Source organism: Boleophthalmus pectinirostris, unplaced genomic scaffold (genome assembly GCF_026225935.1).
Source record: "Boleophthalmus pectinirostris isolate CB_2022bp ecotype Guang Dong unplaced genomic scaffold, ASM2622593v1 HiC_scaffold_12, whole genome shotgun sequence".
NCBI lineage: Eukaryota > Metazoa > Chordata > Actinopteri > Gobiiformes > Gobiidae > Boleophthalmus > Boleophthalmus pectinirostris.
Genome location: NW_026571018.1, coordinates 19247697 through 19268264, shown reverse-complemented (window position 1 = coordinate 19268264; position 20568 = coordinate 19247697). Strand labels below are relative to the sequence as shown.

At 39.1% G+C, this 20568-nt stretch overlaps 3 protein-coding genes across 3 annotated transcripts in view; 1 reads left to right on the top strand and 2 right to left on the bottom strand.

The window, feature by feature from the left end:
- The first annotated feature begins 66 nt into the window (after positions 1–66).
- On the top strand, positions 67–4872 carry ywhag1 (3-monooxygenase/tryptophan 5-monooxygenase activation protein, gamma polypeptide 1). Its single transcript, XM_020930201.2, has 2 exons — positions 67–302; positions 3422–4872. The coding sequence occupies exons 1-2, from the start codon at positions 216–218 to the stop codon at positions 4076–4078; spliced, it is 744 nt and encodes a 247-aa protein (XP_020785860.1). The 5' UTR covers positions 67–215; the 3' UTR covers positions 4079–4872.
- Positions 4873–8183: 3311 nt separating this feature from the next.
- On the bottom strand, positions 8184–10987 carry hspb1 (heat shock protein, alpha-crystallin-related, 1). Its single transcript, XM_020930213.2, has 3 exons — positions 10496–10987; positions 9281–9344; positions 8184–8559 (listed from the first exon to the last, which is right to left on the bottom strand). The coding sequence occupies exons 1-3, from the start codon at positions 10866–10868 to the stop codon at positions 8406–8408; spliced, it is 591 nt and encodes a 196-aa protein (XP_020785872.1). The 5' UTR covers positions 10869–10987; the 3' UTR covers positions 8184–8405.
- Positions 10988–14770: 3783 nt separating this feature from the next.
- srrm3 (serine/arginine repetitive matrix 3) overlaps positions 14771–20568 on the bottom strand; it is a 50863-nt gene continuing 45065 nt past the window's right edge. Inside the window, exons 10-13 of the mRNA XM_020930190.1 lie at positions 18058–18329; positions 17504–17743; positions 17308–17433; positions 14771–14972 (exon numbers count right to left, since the gene is read on the bottom strand). Coding sequence (XP_020785849.1) covers positions 14771–14972; positions 17308–17433; positions 17504–17743; positions 18058–18329 — 840 coding nt within the window. The remainder of the gene's footprint in view (positions 14973–17307; positions 17434–17503; positions 17744–18057; positions 18330–20568) is intronic.

The window sequence follows — 20568 nt, the reverse complement described above, 5'->3', positions numbered from 1 at the left end:
CAGTGCCATGATTGTTACGTCACGGGTAAAGACACGCCTTTAGGATGGTGACACAGCCGAGGCAAAGGCGGAGGGGGAGGGGTGTCCCGTCGGCAGCACAGACAGCAGGCAGCAGCTGCAGCGAGAAGATCCGCTATCTCCTCTCTGCTCAAAAACACAGATTCTACAAATTTAGGCACATACATACAAAATAGTTTAACATTAACGCTTTTAAAATGGTTGACCGCGAGCAACTGGTACAAAAAGCCAGATTGGCAGAGCAGGCTGAAAGGTATGACGATATGGCAGCTGCCATGAAATCGGTAAGTAGACTTTCGCTTTATAATAAGCATTTTATTCATATTTAATTCCAATAGATAATTTCTGCATCGTCATTGTGAATGTAGTGCTGACGGTATTTGTAATAAACGTGTAGTAGCCGGTTAGTGTCGGCAAAGTGCGCGTACTCATGTGCTGTAGCACATGTCTTCATTGGCTAGCCTTATAGGCTAAAATGGTGTGAAAAACACAATTGGAAGGAGAAGTCAGAAAGAACATACAATCACGATTAATGGTCCATTGATGTGATTTGAGGATTAGAACGAAAACGATGAGGGGCGAAGATCGTAGGGCCCGTAACTCCTACGCCTATTTTCAACCATCTCTCTCGCTGTTCCACATATATTCTTTAATTTATATTGTGGCAATGGTTTGATCAGGATAGTCATTTGCCATTTCACGAGGTGTGCCTACAATCCTACATTTGTTCCAGGGTATGCAGCAATAGAAGGCTGTATACGGGCTGTTTGATGTTGGGGCGGTGCCTTTCTACAATCTCCGCCAGAAACCATCAGATTGTACGTGACAGCTTCGAAAAAGAGGAGTGAATTCCTCTTCAGTGCTCACCAATGACACATGCCTGAAAATAAAAACATATACAGGTGTGAATATAAGCTATCGATGAGTGGAGCAGCGACGGTTCAGATTGTGTTACTGACAAAGAGGAAAATCAAGGCACCAGTAAAGCCATCCGGAGAAACGCAAGTATCTCCCAAATGCTTTTAGTTGAGACATTACTCTCTTCTTAAATAGCAAAACTGGCGCATTGACTAGCGCAGTGTTGGATGAAAGGTGATCAATTTGCACAGAACGAGGCCACAAGATAGTCTTTTTCAATTGTGGGTGGTAGTGGGTGTGCTTTCCAGAACGCGCGGAGCATGTCATATTGCAGCAAATGCGAACAGTATCGTGAACGACCGGGCCTTTCTGTTGGGATCGATGCTGTGGAGCAACTGCATCTCTGCGTCCTCGACCTCTCAGCTGCTTCCCTCAGAGGCGTGTCGCAGCATCAGCCAAGATGCAGTACAGTCCCACCCGTATGCACCATTTTACAGCAGTGCAAGCCGCGCATTGGCCGCATCTAACAATGTCTGAAGCAAAGGATGCAGTGAGGGCGCATTGTGATAGTGTACAGAGTCTGGAGAACTGGCCTCTTTAGAATTAAACGAAATCAAATCAATTATCCAACAACTCCTTTCAGTGTGCAGCAAAGTAGGATTTTTTTCAGTAGAGTATATGTTTTTTTTAACCCATCTAACATCTATAATCAACTATTTATCATTTTGGCCTGTACTAATCAGACATAGTAGAAAAAGGCAACGTAAAAGACAGACGCATGGCAGGATCAGAGGGGGCAGGCTCCACCCTCCGGTTTGTGCAAAGTCAGAGCTGCTCCTTCCTCAGCCAGTCCCTCTGCACCAGTGGACAGTGGGGTGTGTCTGTGCCTCCTATCAATTCTGGGGAATCCCTATTGTTGGCATACTTATCACTGTATTGGGCTGATAACACATTTAGAAGCCCAATATATTGCTACAGAGATATACTGCGATAAACGATAATATTGAAAGTACTTTATGCCACTGACGCATTAAATAATGTAAGATATTCTCAGTAAACCACTTTTAAATAGACAGTATAATTAAAAAGGTATAAGCTGCAGCAAATAAATAGCAAAGTGAACCAATAATTAAACATAAACGTTTGTTATTCAACTCTCGCTAGCTCAAATCTTATCATATTGCAACAATAGTATCCAAAGTCTCCACACTTTAGAAAAGATAATATACCTACAATAAATACTGAGCCACAAATGATATTGTTGATATTTAAGTTGATATTATAATTATCGTGACAGGCCTACTCAACCAAATTATATGGCTCAGATCTAACATTTTTAACTGAGCTGCAGTAACCCCATAATAGGATACTTATATATGATAAATTGCTTATCTGTTTCAATAAGAAGCACATGCATGCTTATAAACTCTTTGTAACTGAACTATTCTCAAAGCTAAAGTTGTCAGGTGTGAGCCAGGGTCTTTGTGGCCTGCTGCCTAAAAGAGGGTCGGCAGGGGGGTTGTCACATCACTTTAACAGAGCCAACCAATGAGGAAGGATAAGACAGAAGGACAGTGTGAAGAGGGGGGGAAGAGCCATGGGACCACTGCAAAGCTTTATTGTGTTGATTGTGATCCATTAACACACAGAAAATGTGAGCATTCAGTGCTATCCCATGCTACTTTAGTTAAGTGTCCCTGCCCAACAGTCCTTCCCGTGTGTATTTTGTGGATATTAATGCAAATGGTCATGCATGGAGCATTCAGAGAGGAAGTTATCTATTTTACTTCCTGGTCTTTGTTTGAATTAACGCTCAGTTGTTTGAACATTTTACTACTGTACATTGTACCAGGATGAGTCACGAGAGAGCAGACACGATTGATGAGCATTATGGGTAGACAGAGCGCTATTGTCGTCCAGGCAGCACAGCTTCCGTCAGAGCTTTCTGGTCACCCTGCAGCAGGCTGAAACAAAGGCCACCATGTTTTTTCAGCCAAGTTTTTAAGTAAGACGTTCAGATTCTGACCTCACTGGTTCTGTCAGGTCCAGACTGTTGACAAGGGCCTGATACTTCAGATTCTAGGGAGTTTTTTGGGCTGAACATTTCTTTGGAGCACTGTGACCCAAACGTGCCTCTGAATGACAAGTTGGGGGAAGGGGGATTTTCCTCTGTACTGTGTGTGATCATTACACAACTACTGTCCTATTGTAGTGCCTGTTTTTATACTGCCTCAGTACATAGGTCAGTTTTATGGCCATTGTAAAACGCGAAACACCTTCAGTGATGGTAGTTAAGACTGCAGAGGAAACAAACATAGTTAAACATAATTTTCATTTAGAAAATGCCTTCCTTGCTAGATCCTTAAATCTGTGAATGTTTGTGTTAACAAACAAAGCAGATTTGGCAGTCACCATGGAAACAGGTGATGATTGCAACATAAACTGCTTAGACCTTACGCCTTGTACAAAAGACAGATATATAAATGTCAAATACTTGATAATAATAATAATCCAAAATGTGTGTGTGTTTTTTTTATTCTTGCAGGTGACAGAGCTGAATGAGGCATTATCTAATGAGGAGAGGAATCTGCTCTCTGTGGCATACAAGAACGTGGTGGGGGCGAGGCGCTCATCCTGGCGCGTCATCTCCAGCATCGAACAGAAGACAACAGCTGATGGTAATGAGAAGAAGATAGAGATGGTTCGTGCATATAGGGAAAAGATCGAAAAGGAACTGGAGGCCGTTTGCCAAGATGTGCTCAATCTCCTCGACAACTTTCTTATCAAAAACTGCAATGAAACTCAGCACGAGAGCAAAGTGTTCTACCTAAAGATGAAAGGTGATTACTACCGCTACCTGGCTGAGGTAGCCACTGGGGAGAAGAGGGGCAGCGTGGTGGAGTCCTCTGAGAAGTCCTACAATGAGGCTCACGAGATCAGCAAGGAACATATGCAGCCCACTCACCCCATCCGCCTTGGGCTGGCTCTCAACTACTCTGTCTTCTACTATGAAATCCAGAATGCCCCTGAACAGGCGTGTCTTCTGGCCAAGACCGCGTTCGATGACGCCATCGCTGAGCTGGATACTCTGAACGAGGACTCCTACAAAGACTCCACTCTGATCATGCAGCTGCTACGAGACAACTTAACGCTGTGGACGAGTGACCAGCAGGACGACGATGGAGGAGAGGGAAACAATTAAGTCCAAAGTCCATTCTGCCAAACAACACAACATGCGCGCTCACAAATGATGACAAAATAATAATAGTTTTAAAAAGTTGTTAGAAATTAAAAAGCGGGGATGATGAAACTTCAGCTGGCGATAAAGCTGGTTAATGGTACTAAAAAGGCTGCAGTTCTTATTTATCTTCGTTTGTTTTTGTTTTGTCCCCACAAGTGATTAAAGATTGAGGGGAGGGGGGTTTACGTTGGAGAGGCTACACAGAGTAGAAGGACCCTGTCTTTTTGATAGTCTCTGCAGCATTTGCTAAATCTTCGATTACAGTATAAGGTTTGACCTTGGTCTCAATACTGTAAGTAAAGGTACAGCCACAGAGGCATTGACAGGGTTTATGGTGCAAATGAAGCTGAGCTATCTTTATTTGTTTAAGAAGGATCATCCAGAAATTGAGTTATGCTTCGCTACAACAAAATTCAAGTTATCTTGAATGTCATGGCCTTGCTCACAGAAACAAGAGTACATGTGAACGAATTACAGTGGTGAACCAAGAGGTGTCAGACTTTATTGTGAAACTACAGCTGTACCAACGATGCATCTTCAAATGCAACTATTGTTGTTTGAAGCAGGTTGTCTTTGGTATGGAAAGTAACAGTCAAGTCGTGTCAGTCCTGTTTGCTTTGTGTCCAGTATATGTCCAGTTCAGTCACACTCAAACTGTAACTTAAATACAAGTTCATGGAGTAAACTTAGTGCAGCTTGTCCCTCTCATGTGCTGATGTGCTTTATTAAATAAATTAACCGTTTTTGGACACCAATTTTTTAGTCAGTATTGTCATTACTGTATCATCCATCAATTTACATTTTTCCTGAGGAAGCTAGAATTAAACAAATTAATTAACCCTAGTTAGTTGAAAGTAATATGCTGATTATTTAGGAAGGCAATGAGCTTTGGATCAAGACCAGTATCACATCTGTGGATTTACTCTGTTCTTTACAGTTGGTCAGTGGTAATGCACATGATGATGAGACTGTGTGATAACCATTCTAATCCACTGGACTCAAATAAGTGTGTCGGTGATGGATTTATAAATTAGCTTTAATAACTTTATATAGGTAGAGGTAGTTTATAAACACAAAAAGAATTATAATATAACTTTGCTATTATTGCAATTGTCAGCAAGATGTTGTGTTCTTTAAATTATTATTGGTGCATAGTCCATATCCAACAAAATGCAGAGATCTTCTACATTTGTGGAAGATTTTTTAAAAAGGATGACAATGGCAAGTAATCATACATGTTGAAAATGCATTAAATGTGCTGAGCTGCCTGAGGGCTTGTAGCTGCAATCAATGCATAGAAGAAACATCACATGTCTGACACAAGCTAGCTTAAAAACTGTGAAGATAGACCTGAGTTCAATGATATTTCATTGAACACCAACATTTTATGAACATTTTCTATAAGAATACAAAGTACTATGTCCATCACAAAGGTAATCAAGTCATGTTGATTAAGTTATTTTCTTTCTGGAAATTCTATGTTTCTTTGCAAAAATATCAAAATAGAAAACCTAAAACTTCTCAAATTTAGATATAGTTAGACCCCCCCAAACTCTCAAATGTGATGGTTTTGTCACTTCATTTGAGCCAGTGTGAGCTAAATTACATTGATTTGTAAAGTTACAGCCCTGTTTAGCGAGTCCCTGCTTGAGCAGCAATATCACAAGTCCATTCATTGTGAAAATGAATTATGTGTCATTCTGTGCACCTCAGATTGAAATAGATGTAGTCATGTAGTCTCACTTACACGTTTCTCCATATTGTGTAACGTTTCATGCAAAACAGCATCTCCATGGAGAAAAGCAGTTGGCAAACCCTAAACAGAAAAGTTACATGGTCAACCTTTAAATATGTCAACAATAGTTTTTGGACATGTGTTTGTTCCAAACATTGAAAGTAAAAAAAACAACAATTGTGTTTTGTCCTATACAATAGCTTCAAGTTGATATATCTGAGCTTATTCTAGAAGAATCACATTAAATATATGCTGAGCAAATGACTCACCTCATCGACTAGTTACAACTAACTGCTGTGTGCAATAAAATGGGAGTCCAGCTATCTTCACTGTGCAACTCATCGCATGGCTCAGTGCATAGCTAGGCTTTCTATAAATAGTCTTCCCCTGCAGCTTTGGAGTTAGGAGTACAGTTAGTGTGTGCATAGTGAGCCGGCGTGCCACATGAATGACAGTCTGACTGTTAAGGATGTGACCAAGTTTGCAGGCCAGGATACAATGAGTAATAAAGTTAATTTTTACTTTACATAATAGACAATACAAAAGGACAAGCAGCCATTAAACGGCTTAGAAAAAAAAAAAAAAAAAAAAAAAAAATAATATATATATATATATATATATATATATATATATATATATATATATATATATATATATATATATATATATAATGAATAGAAAGAACAAATACATGTTAAAACCAATTGTCTATAACTGACTGAAATAATGATACTAATTACAGCCGCAAGCGGCAACGATGGCCCTTGCTCCCATGCACATGTCCATCCCATGCTTGCGCCATGGATCCACACCAGCCGCTGCATCACATCCACTCTTAGACCACCTACATCACATGGAGTGACCCAAAGTTTGTTTGGTTTTAGTTAAAGACGCACTATGAACCTTTTCTGATGGAGGGTCTGCCACATGCTTGTTATGGAAATGTAGTTTCTTTGCCTGGAATGTTCCATGTATGGCATTAAACATAAGTATCTCTACGTATAGAGACAAGCAGAAGATGCACCCAGGGCAAGGTTATTGTCTGTGGAGATTATCTGTGGACAGGTGACCACGCACATAGTAATAATGCATTTTTGCAAGAATTTTTTAGCAGTAAAAACATTTAGATATATAAATACTGTTAACGCAATATTGTGGAACATTCCAAGCAAAGTGAAAGCAGACCCTTCACCAGAGAACCTACATAACATTTGAGACAGTAAATGATTATGGAGGCAAAAAATGATTACGATCAGGGCCACATAAGGGAATTTTCTGCAAAGTTTCACAAATTTGGCCAAAGAGATGGAGAACAGCCAAATATCTTAACGTGTAATTGTATAAACTTAAATTGACACATGGGCTGGAGGGATTCATTGAGAGAATGGAATAATGTTATTTTCAGTTTTCTGATTCACAACTGTGAACTGCAGATCCTGTTGCAGTAGTTTAAAATGAGCTCGCCTGTTGAAGAGATTAGAATGGGCTTGGGTGTTAGTGTTCATGTTTATGTATAAAGCTGAGATCACAATTTCAATTTTACTACAATTCATGCAGGTAGTATTTTTAAGGGGGTAACTTTTCTATATCCTTAACTTTTCTGTATCTTTTAATAAGCTCTAACTAAAGCCATCTGCAATGCCTGAGTGTGCTCTGATTGGTTAAATCCACCTGCCACTCACTTAGGGCATGACAGAGTCTGACCAGTAGGAGAAAAGGGTGGGACCTTTGTCTGTTTTAACAAAAAGATGCATTCACCCGAAAAGCACTGAATCACAATATAACAGCCTAAACAAAATAGCCTATCCTCACCACAATGACTACTATGAACACTATATTGCTCAGCCCTAGTCCAGATTTGTATGACACTCATATCTCCCAGCCTTTATCAGTTTTTCTAACGGCCATTTTAGTGCAATAGCCTAATCTGGTGAGTCACTGCAGCCCTTGGGAGTGGCAGAATCAGTGGAAGGTCAGCTACAGATAGCTGTAGCACAGATGGTGAAAGAACAGAACAAATTTCATCATTCATTATTATTTTGTTTATTGTTTATTTGTGTATTATTATTATTATTATTATTATTATTATTATTATTATTATTATTATTATTATTATTATAATAATAACAAAGCTCATTTCAGAATCAGAACACGTTGTCTGCTACTTTTTCTACTATTTCTGCTACTATTGATCGATTAGCAGTTACTCTTCTTTGGGAGTAGGCTTATACCAGAGGTAGGTTTAACATTTTAGTGTTCATTAAAAAATAAAAAAGAATGTAGTTTCTGTCACAAAAGCATGCAACATTATAATGAAAACAAATGCCATACTTTACTTTAAAAATGTTTTAATCGTGTCTCTGGTCACATAAGATCCTGGTTTACATACAAATGATTCAGGTGAGGCACTATGTGAGTATTTCTATTGTAAATAAACTACTAGGGCACTCCCAGTTCTGTATGATAAACCACCGTGTTCTTTTACAGGAAAAAGTCTCTTCGTGTGGAGTAAAGTGCATAGTATGTGAATGTGCTGGCGATGTGAAGTTTGGTTTACTTCTTTGCTACTGCACTTTTGTCAACTGTGACGGGAATCGTGGTCTCGGAGCACTCCAGGGCCGGTCTGGCGAGAGGCGCTTCCACTGTGAGTACGCCCTCTGGGGACAGGGATGAGGTCACCTTTTCCACATTAGCGGACGGTGGAAGTCTGGAAAGAGAAAACAACGCAATATAAATACTGCTCAGGTTGTGTGGTGGTTTTAGTGCAGTGTAGTTAACCGGGGCTGTTCCCTGGACTGGCCCCTAGATGGCAGCAAAGTCACACTCAAAGTAGGGCAGGCTGTAGGACATATAGATAGAGTGCTAACTGCTGATACTGCTTTTCAGAGCATGACATTGAGCTGCAGACACCCCTCTTCAGAACTGAGAAAGCCACTCAGCAGTTCAGAAGATGACTATTTTATTTTGTTTTGTTTAAATACATTTTTATTATATTTATTTTATATTTTATATATTATATTTATTTTTATTTGGTTTAATTTAATTTTAATTAAATTATTATTATTATTATTATTATTATTATTATTATTATTATTATTATTATTATTATTATTATTATTATTATTTTATTTTTACTAGTTCTATATATTATATGCAGGTAATATGCAAGAAATACAAAAAGTTCAAAATGTACTTGCATTACAGACCAGTAGTATCCACATCTTTTGTAGTGGTAAGTCGTGAGTAAGTCACAGCTGCCCCGGGGCTGACTAACCTAAACATGGCTGCCAGTCAGACTCACTCTCCATTTACACTGATGTTATCTTGCTAAATGCATACAGCGTACAGAAAAGCTCGTCTAAACTTCATTTAAAAATCGAACTTGTCAAGGTTTTCAATTTACAGTAAAAGGAGAGAGTTAAACTTACGTGTATTTCCTGGTGAAGCTTCTGGACACAAATCCATGCTCGTCTTTCCTCTCTTCATGTTTGCCTATGGACCACAGAAAAACTAAAGTTATAAGATATTTCCATTGATAAGTGCAGTGTAATATTGCAGCAATCCCCCTATATTTCTGCATGATCCAACTGCTGTGGCATGCTTTTAATCATACTCTGTCTTTATGAGGCAGCCCCCAGTGATTCAGTGCCCTTAATAAGGCCAAAGTGTCATTGTAATTGAGATATCATGGTCATACTGTATATATAGTTTTATTTCATCAAAGTCTATTCTTTGCTTGCCTTTATTTGATATTTCTGATATTATACTATTACAGAAAGTTCCTAGTTTGTGGATTATGTTGGCTGACAATGGCAATAAAAGCTTTTTTGATTTAGGAGTCACATAAAAAAGTAATGTATGTATAGGAGCACAGGGAGACCTGTGCTTGTAACTGCAGCCAACCCTGTCCACTTCTTATCTTGTTCTGTTTTAAATTAGGGGAAGCAAATCCCTCTGGACTGTGGGCGGAACCATGTTTATCCACTGGTAAAAGTCCAGTCTCTCAGCTGTGAGATGGGAGGCTTATTGTTGGACCTGGCAAAGAGGACTTGGAGTTCATCCAGGAACCTCTTTGAAGCACCAGACACACTTTGTTCTGAAACCACAACTCTGACTGGACATTGTTTATGAACATTAATTATATAAAAAGTGATGTTTTTTTTTTTATTTAATGCATCTCTAAGTGTGCATTTCACTTTGCTCCACTATAAAAGAGAAAAGTTCCTCATTCAAAAGTGCCCAGAGACTCAACTTCCACATGTTAGATAGGCAGGAATTTTGCATTGTTTTGCAGCCAAAAAGCCTCCACCCCAGATGGTATTGGAGCTCACTGTCTTTAGTATTATAGTGAAACTTTGCAGAAACAATAGACCTGTCTTAGAGCTGACCAACAAAAAGTTTTTTTTTTGTCTAAAAACTGAATGAGAATATAAAATTTAGATTTGTCCCTATACTTTGCTGTCATTGGGTGGGTGCACACTACTTCCTGAAAAGCTATCTGGTGATATAACAACACAGTCTCATTGTATGATAGGAACATACTTTACGTTTAATATTTTCACCAATTTTCCACATTGGAAACAAGTAAAGATTCTCCTATGTTATCTTCTCTTCTTTCAGAAACCAAATAAAGTCTCACTTACCACTGATCTCCACCACTCCATCTTTGGTCTTGACTACCAGCTCCTCGGGTGAGAAGTGGTTGACGTCCAGAGACACTTTCCAGTTGTCTTGGGTCTGTTTGATCTCGGACATACCACTGCTCATCTGGCGGGCGAGGGTGCGGGCCTGCTGAGCCATCACTGGGCTGGGGTACATCATTGGACTCATCATGGCGCTCACATCTGGAGCCAGGAAAGAGGGTCTGAGGTAGCCTGGCCAGTGGGGAGTGTGAAAGCCTTCTTCAGGCACAATGGGCATCCCAAAAGTCTGGTCAAAAATGCGGCTGTGCCAGTCACGGAAGGGGTCCCAGCTCGGGGAGCGCATGAGGGTGAAGGGGATCCTCCTCTCGGCCATGGCTGAAGATTTGTTTTGCAGGCTGTGGGTGAAGAGCTCTTGCTGGTTTTGGAAGGGGTTCCTTGTGAATCTGCTGCACACTGTGAACCGGGAGCTTTTATACTCTCAGACACCACCCGAACCCCTCACTCCGCAACATGCCTCTGGAACATACTGGAATATCTATTTACGGAGGACGTAGTAATCCAATGGAATCTGACAGGAAGGACCTCCCAAAGACAGCTGCCCAGAGCCGACCGCCCTCCCTCTCGATGTACTGTGTACAATCACACGCCACTCACTGGACTTTTAAAGAGCCAGAACTATCTGGAGTGGGCTCTACACGTGACAAATGTTTAATCTGAAGATTTAAACTGTAACTTATATTTGGCAACAGCTATAAAACAAACACTAGGTTTATGTTTGTATGAAGCAAGCTGTGATTTCTTCATGATGTTAATGCTTTGTCTATAATGTTCTACAGTATGGCATTAAACTTATTTAAGACCAACAAGCAGGTGATACCACAAGACCAAATTACAGGTCAGATCTGTGGAGAAGTGAATAACACATGTTTTTTTAAAAGTAAAGCCCATGTAATTGAATTCATAAGATACAAAATATAAACAGGTGGCATCTCCCCACTACAGAACATTAAATAATGGCCAGAATCTGATATTTTCAAAGGATAAATAGACAATAAAAATAAGAAATATTAAAAGATATATTAAGGAGCCCTGCAAGAAACACAAATGTTCCAATAATTTAATATTGTCAACATAAAGCTTTTGTCACTTGTGACTTCCAGACGCATTATGAAGAGTAACCAAAAAGTTACACAAGTAAGAATGCTGTAACTTCAGTAAAAATGTTACTCAAATTGGAGTAAAAGTATGCTGCTATAAAAGTACTCTGAAACATACAATTTCTCAAGTAACTCATGTAAGTTCTCATGTAACTTAGTAAATAACTGAGGACAATTCACTCTCTTTATTTTGAATATCTAAATAAATACATATTATTATTATTATTAGTAGTAGTAGTAGTGGTAGAAGTAGTAGTAGTAGTAGTAGTAGTAAGTAGTAGTAGTAGTATGTAAGTTAGTTTGTTGTAAATTGAATCCTCACAGTGTTCCAGAGCGTTCTTAAATTTACACCAGTTGTTTACAGTGTTTAGGAACAGCTAGTAATGCTGATATTTGCACCCCCCAAAATAACTCCCATCCCCTTATCAGTTTTACATGACTAGGGAACATTCCAGTTAAAGATTAGAAGGTAAAGTAAGGTCTGCTAATCATTGAAATTACCACATTAGTGCCATCTGTAGAAGAGTCCTGGTATTACAGGTACAAGACACTGGTTATGTACTTGTGAACACTAAAATCTGATCATTATCTAATTTCTGGAGTTATCAGATTATTGAACCATCATTAAATCTGATGAGAGTACTCTGATTTTTTTTCAGATAAAATACACCTGCAGGTTTTGATAAGAAATGTAGCAAAAACAAAAAATGAAATAGAAAATGTTAAAGATTGTTTAGTTCTGTGTACTTGTATCAAACTTCCTAACTGATACAAATGTTTTTATCATCAGATTTCTTTTGTGCTGGTAAACACACACACACACACCTAGATAAAAGCATATTATTGAGTAACCTGATTATTGTAGATATCGGTTATCATTTATTTCAGGCCATTAAAATGTACCCATCACAGAACAGAATGACAACATTACCAAATTCAATTCCCCATTTCTGTTTATTGTCAGGTATAGTAGTTTGTACACAACAAAGGATGCCATTGACAACAAAATGGGCAATGCTATAGTTGGAGTATATTCTGCAAAGTTTTATCAGAGAGTTAAATCTAGGTTGTACTGCATGGATGGCCAAAAACACTTAGAGGTATTCTGGAGTGCACTTAACCAGGGCGAATATAAACAGAAGACAAAGTACATATAAGTATAATGATATCCTGGCCTCCTGCAGTGGGTATTTATGGTTACTATAAAATCAAATGAAAAATAATACCTTTGCATTATAAAGCTAGTTCGCCTGGTATACGAAAAAGCTGTTATAATAGGCCGAGAAGGATGTCTTTACTTATTATCATTTCAAATCTCTCATTATTACTGATACTGTAACTGTAGGTTACAATGAGTCCCATCAAGTTTCAAAGGGAATTACAGATGTAGCAATCTCATCTTGCAATACAAAGAAGATTTTGCTTTATCGAATAAGTTAAACAATAAATAAATAAAATAAATACATAAATAATTAAAAAATAATAAATACAGGTTTTATAAATAGTAAAAGTAACATGTGCATGGACCATATTTGCAGACAGTTTCTCTACATTGCACCCTCACATAAAAAGTTAGCAACATAATTCTGCTCAGGTGGGATAAGAAAGTACATATACAACAATTTTCTGCAGTTTTCCGAAGGGGGCTGGCAGCTTTAACTTTTCTTTCCTATGTCTATCTTTTGCATCATGCTCTCTTTCAAATAACCCCCTCCCCAGAACTCTATGGAATATACAGTGCATAGTTTACAAAGCCAAAACTTAAACGATCTATACAGACAATACATTTGAGCATAAAAAATGTCCCTTTTGCTGCTTATTTGTTCTCACGTTTGTTCATATCTGTGCTTGGATGAAATTAAACTATTCGGAGGGAAGTGATTATAAAAACCCCAAATGGTCCAATTTTAACAGCACAGTCATTTCCTTTGTGATGCGTTACTTTCTGATTAAAAAAAAGACTTGAGTTTATATTATATTTATAAATAAGTACATATTTATATATAAGTAGATTTTTGTATTTTAACTTCATTTTTGGTTGCTTGGTGGAAGAGAAGAAGAAAAGTGCTTTTAACAGATTTGTTCTACAGGCTTGACCAATTACTTTTCCTCATCTAATATCTTGGCTTGAACAACAAAAATCCAGCCAAAATATAAATGCATACACCCCCTTTTGATCCAGGCTCTCACATACATCAGTGGTTCCCAACCTTTTTTGCTTTGAGTATCCCCTAAACTCTGGTCTCATATTCCCCAATCCCAACTTGTGTAATAATATTTCTTCAGCAATTATGAATCTGGTTACTAATGTGTTTCAGTGAATATTATTAATGTCAAGATTATCCTACAAAAACATTTTTTCAGCTAAAAGTTTGTTTTGCTCCAGTACAGATATATTGTAATTATTCTGCATCTAATTACAAAACATTTTAGTTGTCTGTGACCCGGGAAATCTCTCGCTCATCTCATCACAGTGAATATTTAAGATGCCATGAATGCATTAGGAAAGTGAGGAATGTTTGGATCACTGCAAACTGTTTAAAATGAACCAACACTAGTTTTTCAAGATTTTTTGTATAAATTAGGTATTGTGTCTTCAGGGATGTACATTGTTTTTCAAAGTACATTTTTTGTTAAATGCTGTAGAGTAGATTGTGTCTTTACACATCCTAATTTTCAGTTAGCCTAATGTAAAACCAATGGAGATTTTAAAATGCTAAATACTACACTTCGCGTTCAATCAAAAGTATTCTGACACTCTGGAGTTATAAATGTATTTAGTACTGAACCAGCACCTTACTGAGAGTTGTCCCATGGCTCTTTTGTTTACTTTGTATACATAGTTTTGACTAATGCATCTCTGCGGACATTTTGCACACAAACATATCAGATTTCCACGGTAAAAGTAGTTTTTTGATGTTCCATCCCAAGCTCTATTCAACTTCTTCTTAAATCCCAAATCATTCCAAGTACCTCTGGTAAGTGCTTAAAGACCCCTAGAAGTCACTGTACCCCAGTTGGGAAACACTGGCATACATAAACATGGAAGTCCTGGCGTTTTCCTCCCTCATCCCCTGCAGCACAGTCCCACAGCTGAGTGCGTTTGGGTGGAGCTCACTCAGAAGCCCGGGCTGTCGTCACTGCTGTGGGTGTAGTAGCTGTGGTGTGTGCGTGAGCGGCTCCGGCTCCAACTGCGACTCCAACTGCGACTGCGGCTCCGACTGCTGTAGCTCCGACTGCGACTGCGGCTGGAGGAGCTGCTGCCAGAGCTGGAGGAGGAGGGGCTGGGTCGGTAGTACGGGATGGGCCGCTTACGAGCACTGTATGAAAAAGAGAGCAGATGTGAGAAGAGCTAAAGAGGACAGATGCAAAGAATCAATGAGAACAATGTGAGCTGGGCTGGGCACGGGGTATTCTAATACTAATCTGTATTAAATCTAGTGTTGAAACTAGATACTTATAGGACAAAGTCGGACCTTTCCAGAATAGTTTTAAACCTACTAACATGTTTGTTCTTAGATAAATGGACTTTAAAGGTGCCTAGTGTAACTTTTCTGGTCAGGGGTCCATCACCTGCTTGTTCCTATGGATATGCCATTGCTCTGCCTGGAATGATCCACAGTATGACATTAGAGAACTCTATCTTACATTTATTCAGTTGCAGGCAATTTTATAGCTCAAAAATACCTACAAAAACAGACATTGTGACTGTGAGCAGGGTCGCCTCTTCACCAGTCTGACCTATAACTTTGGTTTGGTCTCCATGAAGATAGAAAGGCTTAATGCCATACTGTGAAATATTCCAGACAAAGCAATACATTTTCATGGATGAAAGCATTTCACTGACCCAAAAAAGTTACACAGTGTACCTTTAAGACCTAGGATTAATGTGGAAAGTTTGCAGACCCAGTTAAACTAATTGTGGATTATAACTTATAACTCATAACTGGATATCTCTTACAAAAACATTGACCCTCCAATAGAATTACACAGGCCCCGCCCTCCATTTCAAATAATCACGCCATAAACTTTTAGCATGAAACCTACAGGAGGTGATCCAGACCTTCTTTGCATACTTTTAGCCAAACCTAGACTTTTCAAAAGGGATTACCCTAATGTTCATATTTTCTATTGCCCAGCCCAATGTTAGTCCCATATTTTAGTAAAAACATCACATCAGTGTTAGCTTTTGATCAGTGCAGCGTCTGAAAAAGAGATGTATGTGGGTTAAAACAGACAAAGCAGTTAAGTCACGATGCAGACAAATGCTAGTGGTTAGTTTAAGCTCCCACAATGCCTTGTTAGTAGCCACCCGCCAGTGTCTCCTGTAATGCAATTTGCCATTAGTGCCCAAAATGAGCACTTCCTTCTCATTTGAGTCCCACAGCCCAGAAAATTAACAGTAAAGGGTGAGATGTTAACACTATCAAGGTATTTCTTCTGCTGTGTGCTGTGCCCCTCACTGCCATCTGGGCATACTTTGAGATAAAACCAGTGGTGGAAGTGTTAAATAAAGTGCAGATACAGGAATAAAGACAATACTCAAGTAAAAGTAAAACAGTTTCACATGAAAAAAAAAAAAACTTCTGAAGTGATCTTGAAGGACAATTATAATGATTTCAGTTCAAGAAAAGTGATTGAATAGATTTTTTTTCAAGTTGTAATTTATTTATTTTTTGCTCAAAATTGGGATGTTAACTCAAACTATGGATCTGCTAGAAAGAAATTTTGATTATTAATGCAGTTCAAAAATGTAGTGACGTAGAAAGTACACATGATCTCAAATATAGCAAAGTAAAAGTATCCTCACTCTCAAGTATAGATAACAGACCTAAAAAAAATGTACTTTAGGTATAGTACTTTTTTACTCTTACTTTTTCACCACTGGATAAAACTGCCTTTGTTTTCTATATCAGCAGGTCCAATCAAGAGACACCTGTCCAAATGAGCCTTGATAGTGTTTTAATTTCAACCCCTGGTGTTAAAACATTAGTGCAAAACCACAGAGGAGGTTATCTGTAAATGTAAATTTGACTGTGGTTAAAGACAAAGATGAAGGAGCTGCAGGAGAGGACAGAGCAACCAGGAGGAGGCCAGGTTTTTACTCGAGGGATCTGGGCTGGTTTTGCTTGAGGAGTCAGACTTAGAAGGGGTCTTGCTGCACGGCAACAGTTACCAGGGTAACTAGCCCGCAACATGGATCCGCACCATCCTGTTGTCACCCGGACCTTTGAGACTGGAGTGAGAAAAATGACAAAACACACATGTACAATCTAAGCAAGGAACAGCAGGCAGAAAATGCATACCTGCAGTATGTCTTTCACTGTTATAAAGTCACTGTTATCATTGTGGTCTAATTGTTATAGTAATTAAGTGAAATCTACATAACAGTTTATCTACCAAGCTTTACAACATAGGATCTTACAATTCATTTAATTAATGGTACAAAAAGAGATCCAACTCCGCACTCCCTCAACAGCCTTAAATAGAAAATACATTCAGTAGTAATTATCAGATCATTAAACACAATATATAAGAACAGATATCAGAGGTCCCAAAGAATAATTAGACTTCACAAAAAAACATATTATGTGTAAGAAAGAACAAGTCCGTTTGTTATAGTCCACTGAGAGAGGTATTTTTTTTTATCATTACCTGGTGATCCTGCGGGCCTCCATGAAACTAGGTGAGTCTCTTCTTCTTTTGCGGATGGGTGAGTAGCTTCGTGAGCGGCGTCGTGCTCTGCTGTCTGTGTCGGAGCGGTTTGCGCTGTCTCTCTCCCTGTAAAGCACAAACACAGTCAGAAACATGCCCTTATTCTAACCACAGTCTCTGCGCTTCAGTCTCAGACCTGGAGTTGTTCTGTCTGTGAGGGGATTTGTTTTTGCTGGGCCCCCTGTCTCTGGAGGCTGAGCGGGAGGAGGAGCGCGCACTGCTCCAAGAGCTGCTCCTCTGTCGCAGGCTCTTTCCTCGAGATTCTGCCCTCTTCTTTCCCGATGAATGATGTCCTGGAGACGGAGACTGACTGTGGTGGTGCGCCTGGCCCCTCCCAGAATGATGGTGCTTCTTAGAAGAGTGTGCACTTTTTGTTCTGTTGACAAAAAGATCAAGTTTAATTTATAAATGCAAATCACAACAGTCAAGTTTTGCACAGTTTGTTTCTTTGCTTTAGTTAAGTGGTATGAACTCACACTGAAGCTATTCCATCACATTTAGGATTGATTCTGCTTAATACTAATCCCATTTAAATATCAAGACCAAGAAAGACTGCATTAAGTTGAAGTTTAAGTTTGACTATTGCTAGGCAGAAAAGAGAGTGAAATTTGAATGTAATGATTACACTAAAATGGTTAAATCTTTAATAAATCCCATCACATATCATATTTGATGAGGGATGAGCCCTACCTCTTCTGGTGGCGGGAGGTCCTGCCTCTGTGGCTGTGGTTGTGCTGGGAGTGTGTAGAGTCGCTGCTGTGTCCTGGGGAGTGGGAGGATTTGTTCTGCCCCCGGTGGTCCCCTCTCCGCCCTGTCGCCTGGGCAACGGAGTTTCTGCCGTCCAAACTCCCAGCTTCAGAAGCCTGTCCCGCCTGGTTCCTGTTGGGGGCGCTGTGCAACTTGTGCTCTCTCAGCACAGAGTTCTGGTGATTGGAAGACCCAGAGGACGGCACGCGATGCTTCTGTAGAAAAACCACGACCAACAAAGGAGGAAAAACAAAACAAAAAGAAAAGAAAAGCAGAGGCATTAGAGAGTTTCCAGATGAGGGTTCAAGTGCTACGGTGTACTTGCCAAAAGAAGGTAACATCTAAAAGAAAAGATCAATGTTTTCTCCATATGGCTTAAAGATAGTCCTCTATGGTGCAGCGCATGCAATACTTGGCATGCAAAACCATAATGAGTCGAAGAAATAATAATTGCAAAACAAACAAAAAACTAGGAAGGAGGGAAGAGGAGAAAACAAAAGAAATGTATGAACTGAAGAAGAGCAAAGGCAGAAAAAAGAGCTACAGATTTGAAGAGTAGAAAACAGAGGACTGCTCCAGTTTTAGTTATGGTTCAAAATAAACAAAACAAACAGAAAGAGAAGACAACTTGACGGAACATCACAGAAATGGAAGGAACAAAATAAATTCACAATTATTGAATTATTGAATCAGAAAACAAATCGTCTGCTACTCAATTTTCACTTTCTGGAATTTTTCCTGGAGACAATTGTTGAGATGTGAACAGCGACCCATTTTCTCAGATTTTAATGCTTACTCTTGTTTAACTCCCTTCTGGTTAACATCCACTTACCAATAAAGTGGTATTCCCTCCTTTAGTAGGTAAGGTATGAAGAAAAGGGAAAAGTGGGGCAACATAAGTGCATCATTAGATTCACAAAATGCAAGAGAAAAAGACACAAAACCCTTCCCTGCCAGTGACTCATGAGAGGATGTATGAAAATCAATGAAACAGAAGTGAAAATAAAGAGGAGAAGCACAATGTGCAGGGAATACCTCACACAAAGTCAATCCTCAGGCCCAGCCACCTCCGTAAACATCACAACAACTAGCTATTACATATAAGTGTGTGTTTGAGCCCTGTGAACCGCTAGCACAATTAGGTGCTGTTTTACCACTCAATACAATCAGAGGTCAGCTATCTGAAGGGCACATAGTTATAGTTACTGCTCACAGCATCGATACATAGTGTGGCTATACAAACGACTGTTTCATTATTGTTAGACTCTGCATGGAGCATTTACCTATGTTCCACTTCAGGACATATATATTGTAGTCTATTATTTATGAATGTGTAGAGGTTGTATCAGCAGTAAACATAAGGTCCATAGTTAATGGTTAATGGTCTTTATTCAATGATTTAGTTACTCAGGTTGGCACTGGCCTGTGTTGTGTTTAAACCTAAACCCCCCGGAAGGGTCTCTGATGCACATTTGTGACTATGAGCCTGCTCTCAAGGCTGCTCTACATTACAGTGCTTTACAATGTGCTGTTCAGCAAGGACAAAGCCATAGGACCAATGTGTCTGCATCAACAGACTGTTGGAGAGGAGACCACTAAAAGTTCTACAAGAATCAAATGCACCATCACTGATTTGTGAAACTGAATGTGGTAAAATAATACACACCAACAAACAGAGATGCTGGACAAATAGAAATGATGCATTCTGCCAAAAAAAAGTAAATAAAAATAAATAATAATGGACCTGGAAGGTAAAGCGGGACTTCGGAATGAAGTTAATAGAAAGAGGACAACCGGAGCTCCACGTACTCCGATCTCTGTAGAGTCAAATCATAACTGATGAAGAAACTTAATTTGACCATCAAGAGATAGAGAGAGAAAAGAGAGAGAGACAAAGAGAAAGAGTGAAAGAAAGAGAGAGACAGAAAAAGAAAGAGAAGAGAGAAACATTGACGTCACTCAGGCTAGGGTGCTTGTCACATTCTCATCTGCATATAGATCACGTGCGTAGGCAAAGCATTACCTACCTTCCATTTCAATCAGTGACACGTATGCAATATCAACATAAAAACAGGAAAGAAAGAAAATAAAAATAAAAGTAGAAAGGAATGTTCTCCGCAGCGAAATGGGAAAAAGACAATGACCTCTTTTAGTATCAACGCTACAGATTTGAATTCTAAGCAGAAAAAGCAACTGAAAAAGGGATGAACAAAAACCATATGGCAAACCAAGAACTAAAAGATGAGTCTAACGACACTAGATGAGTTGCTTTGTCTTTTTCGCTTGTACAAATGCAGCCATATTTGTATCAACAGGAGGGATGAGGGAAGTGGTTCATTATTGTATTAGTGTAAGACTGAGGCGTAAAGGAGGACAGAGGAGGCATGCAGAGCTGGCAGATGTAGCAATACAACTAAAAGAAAGAGTAAAAGAGCTAGGACACGCACAGGAGAC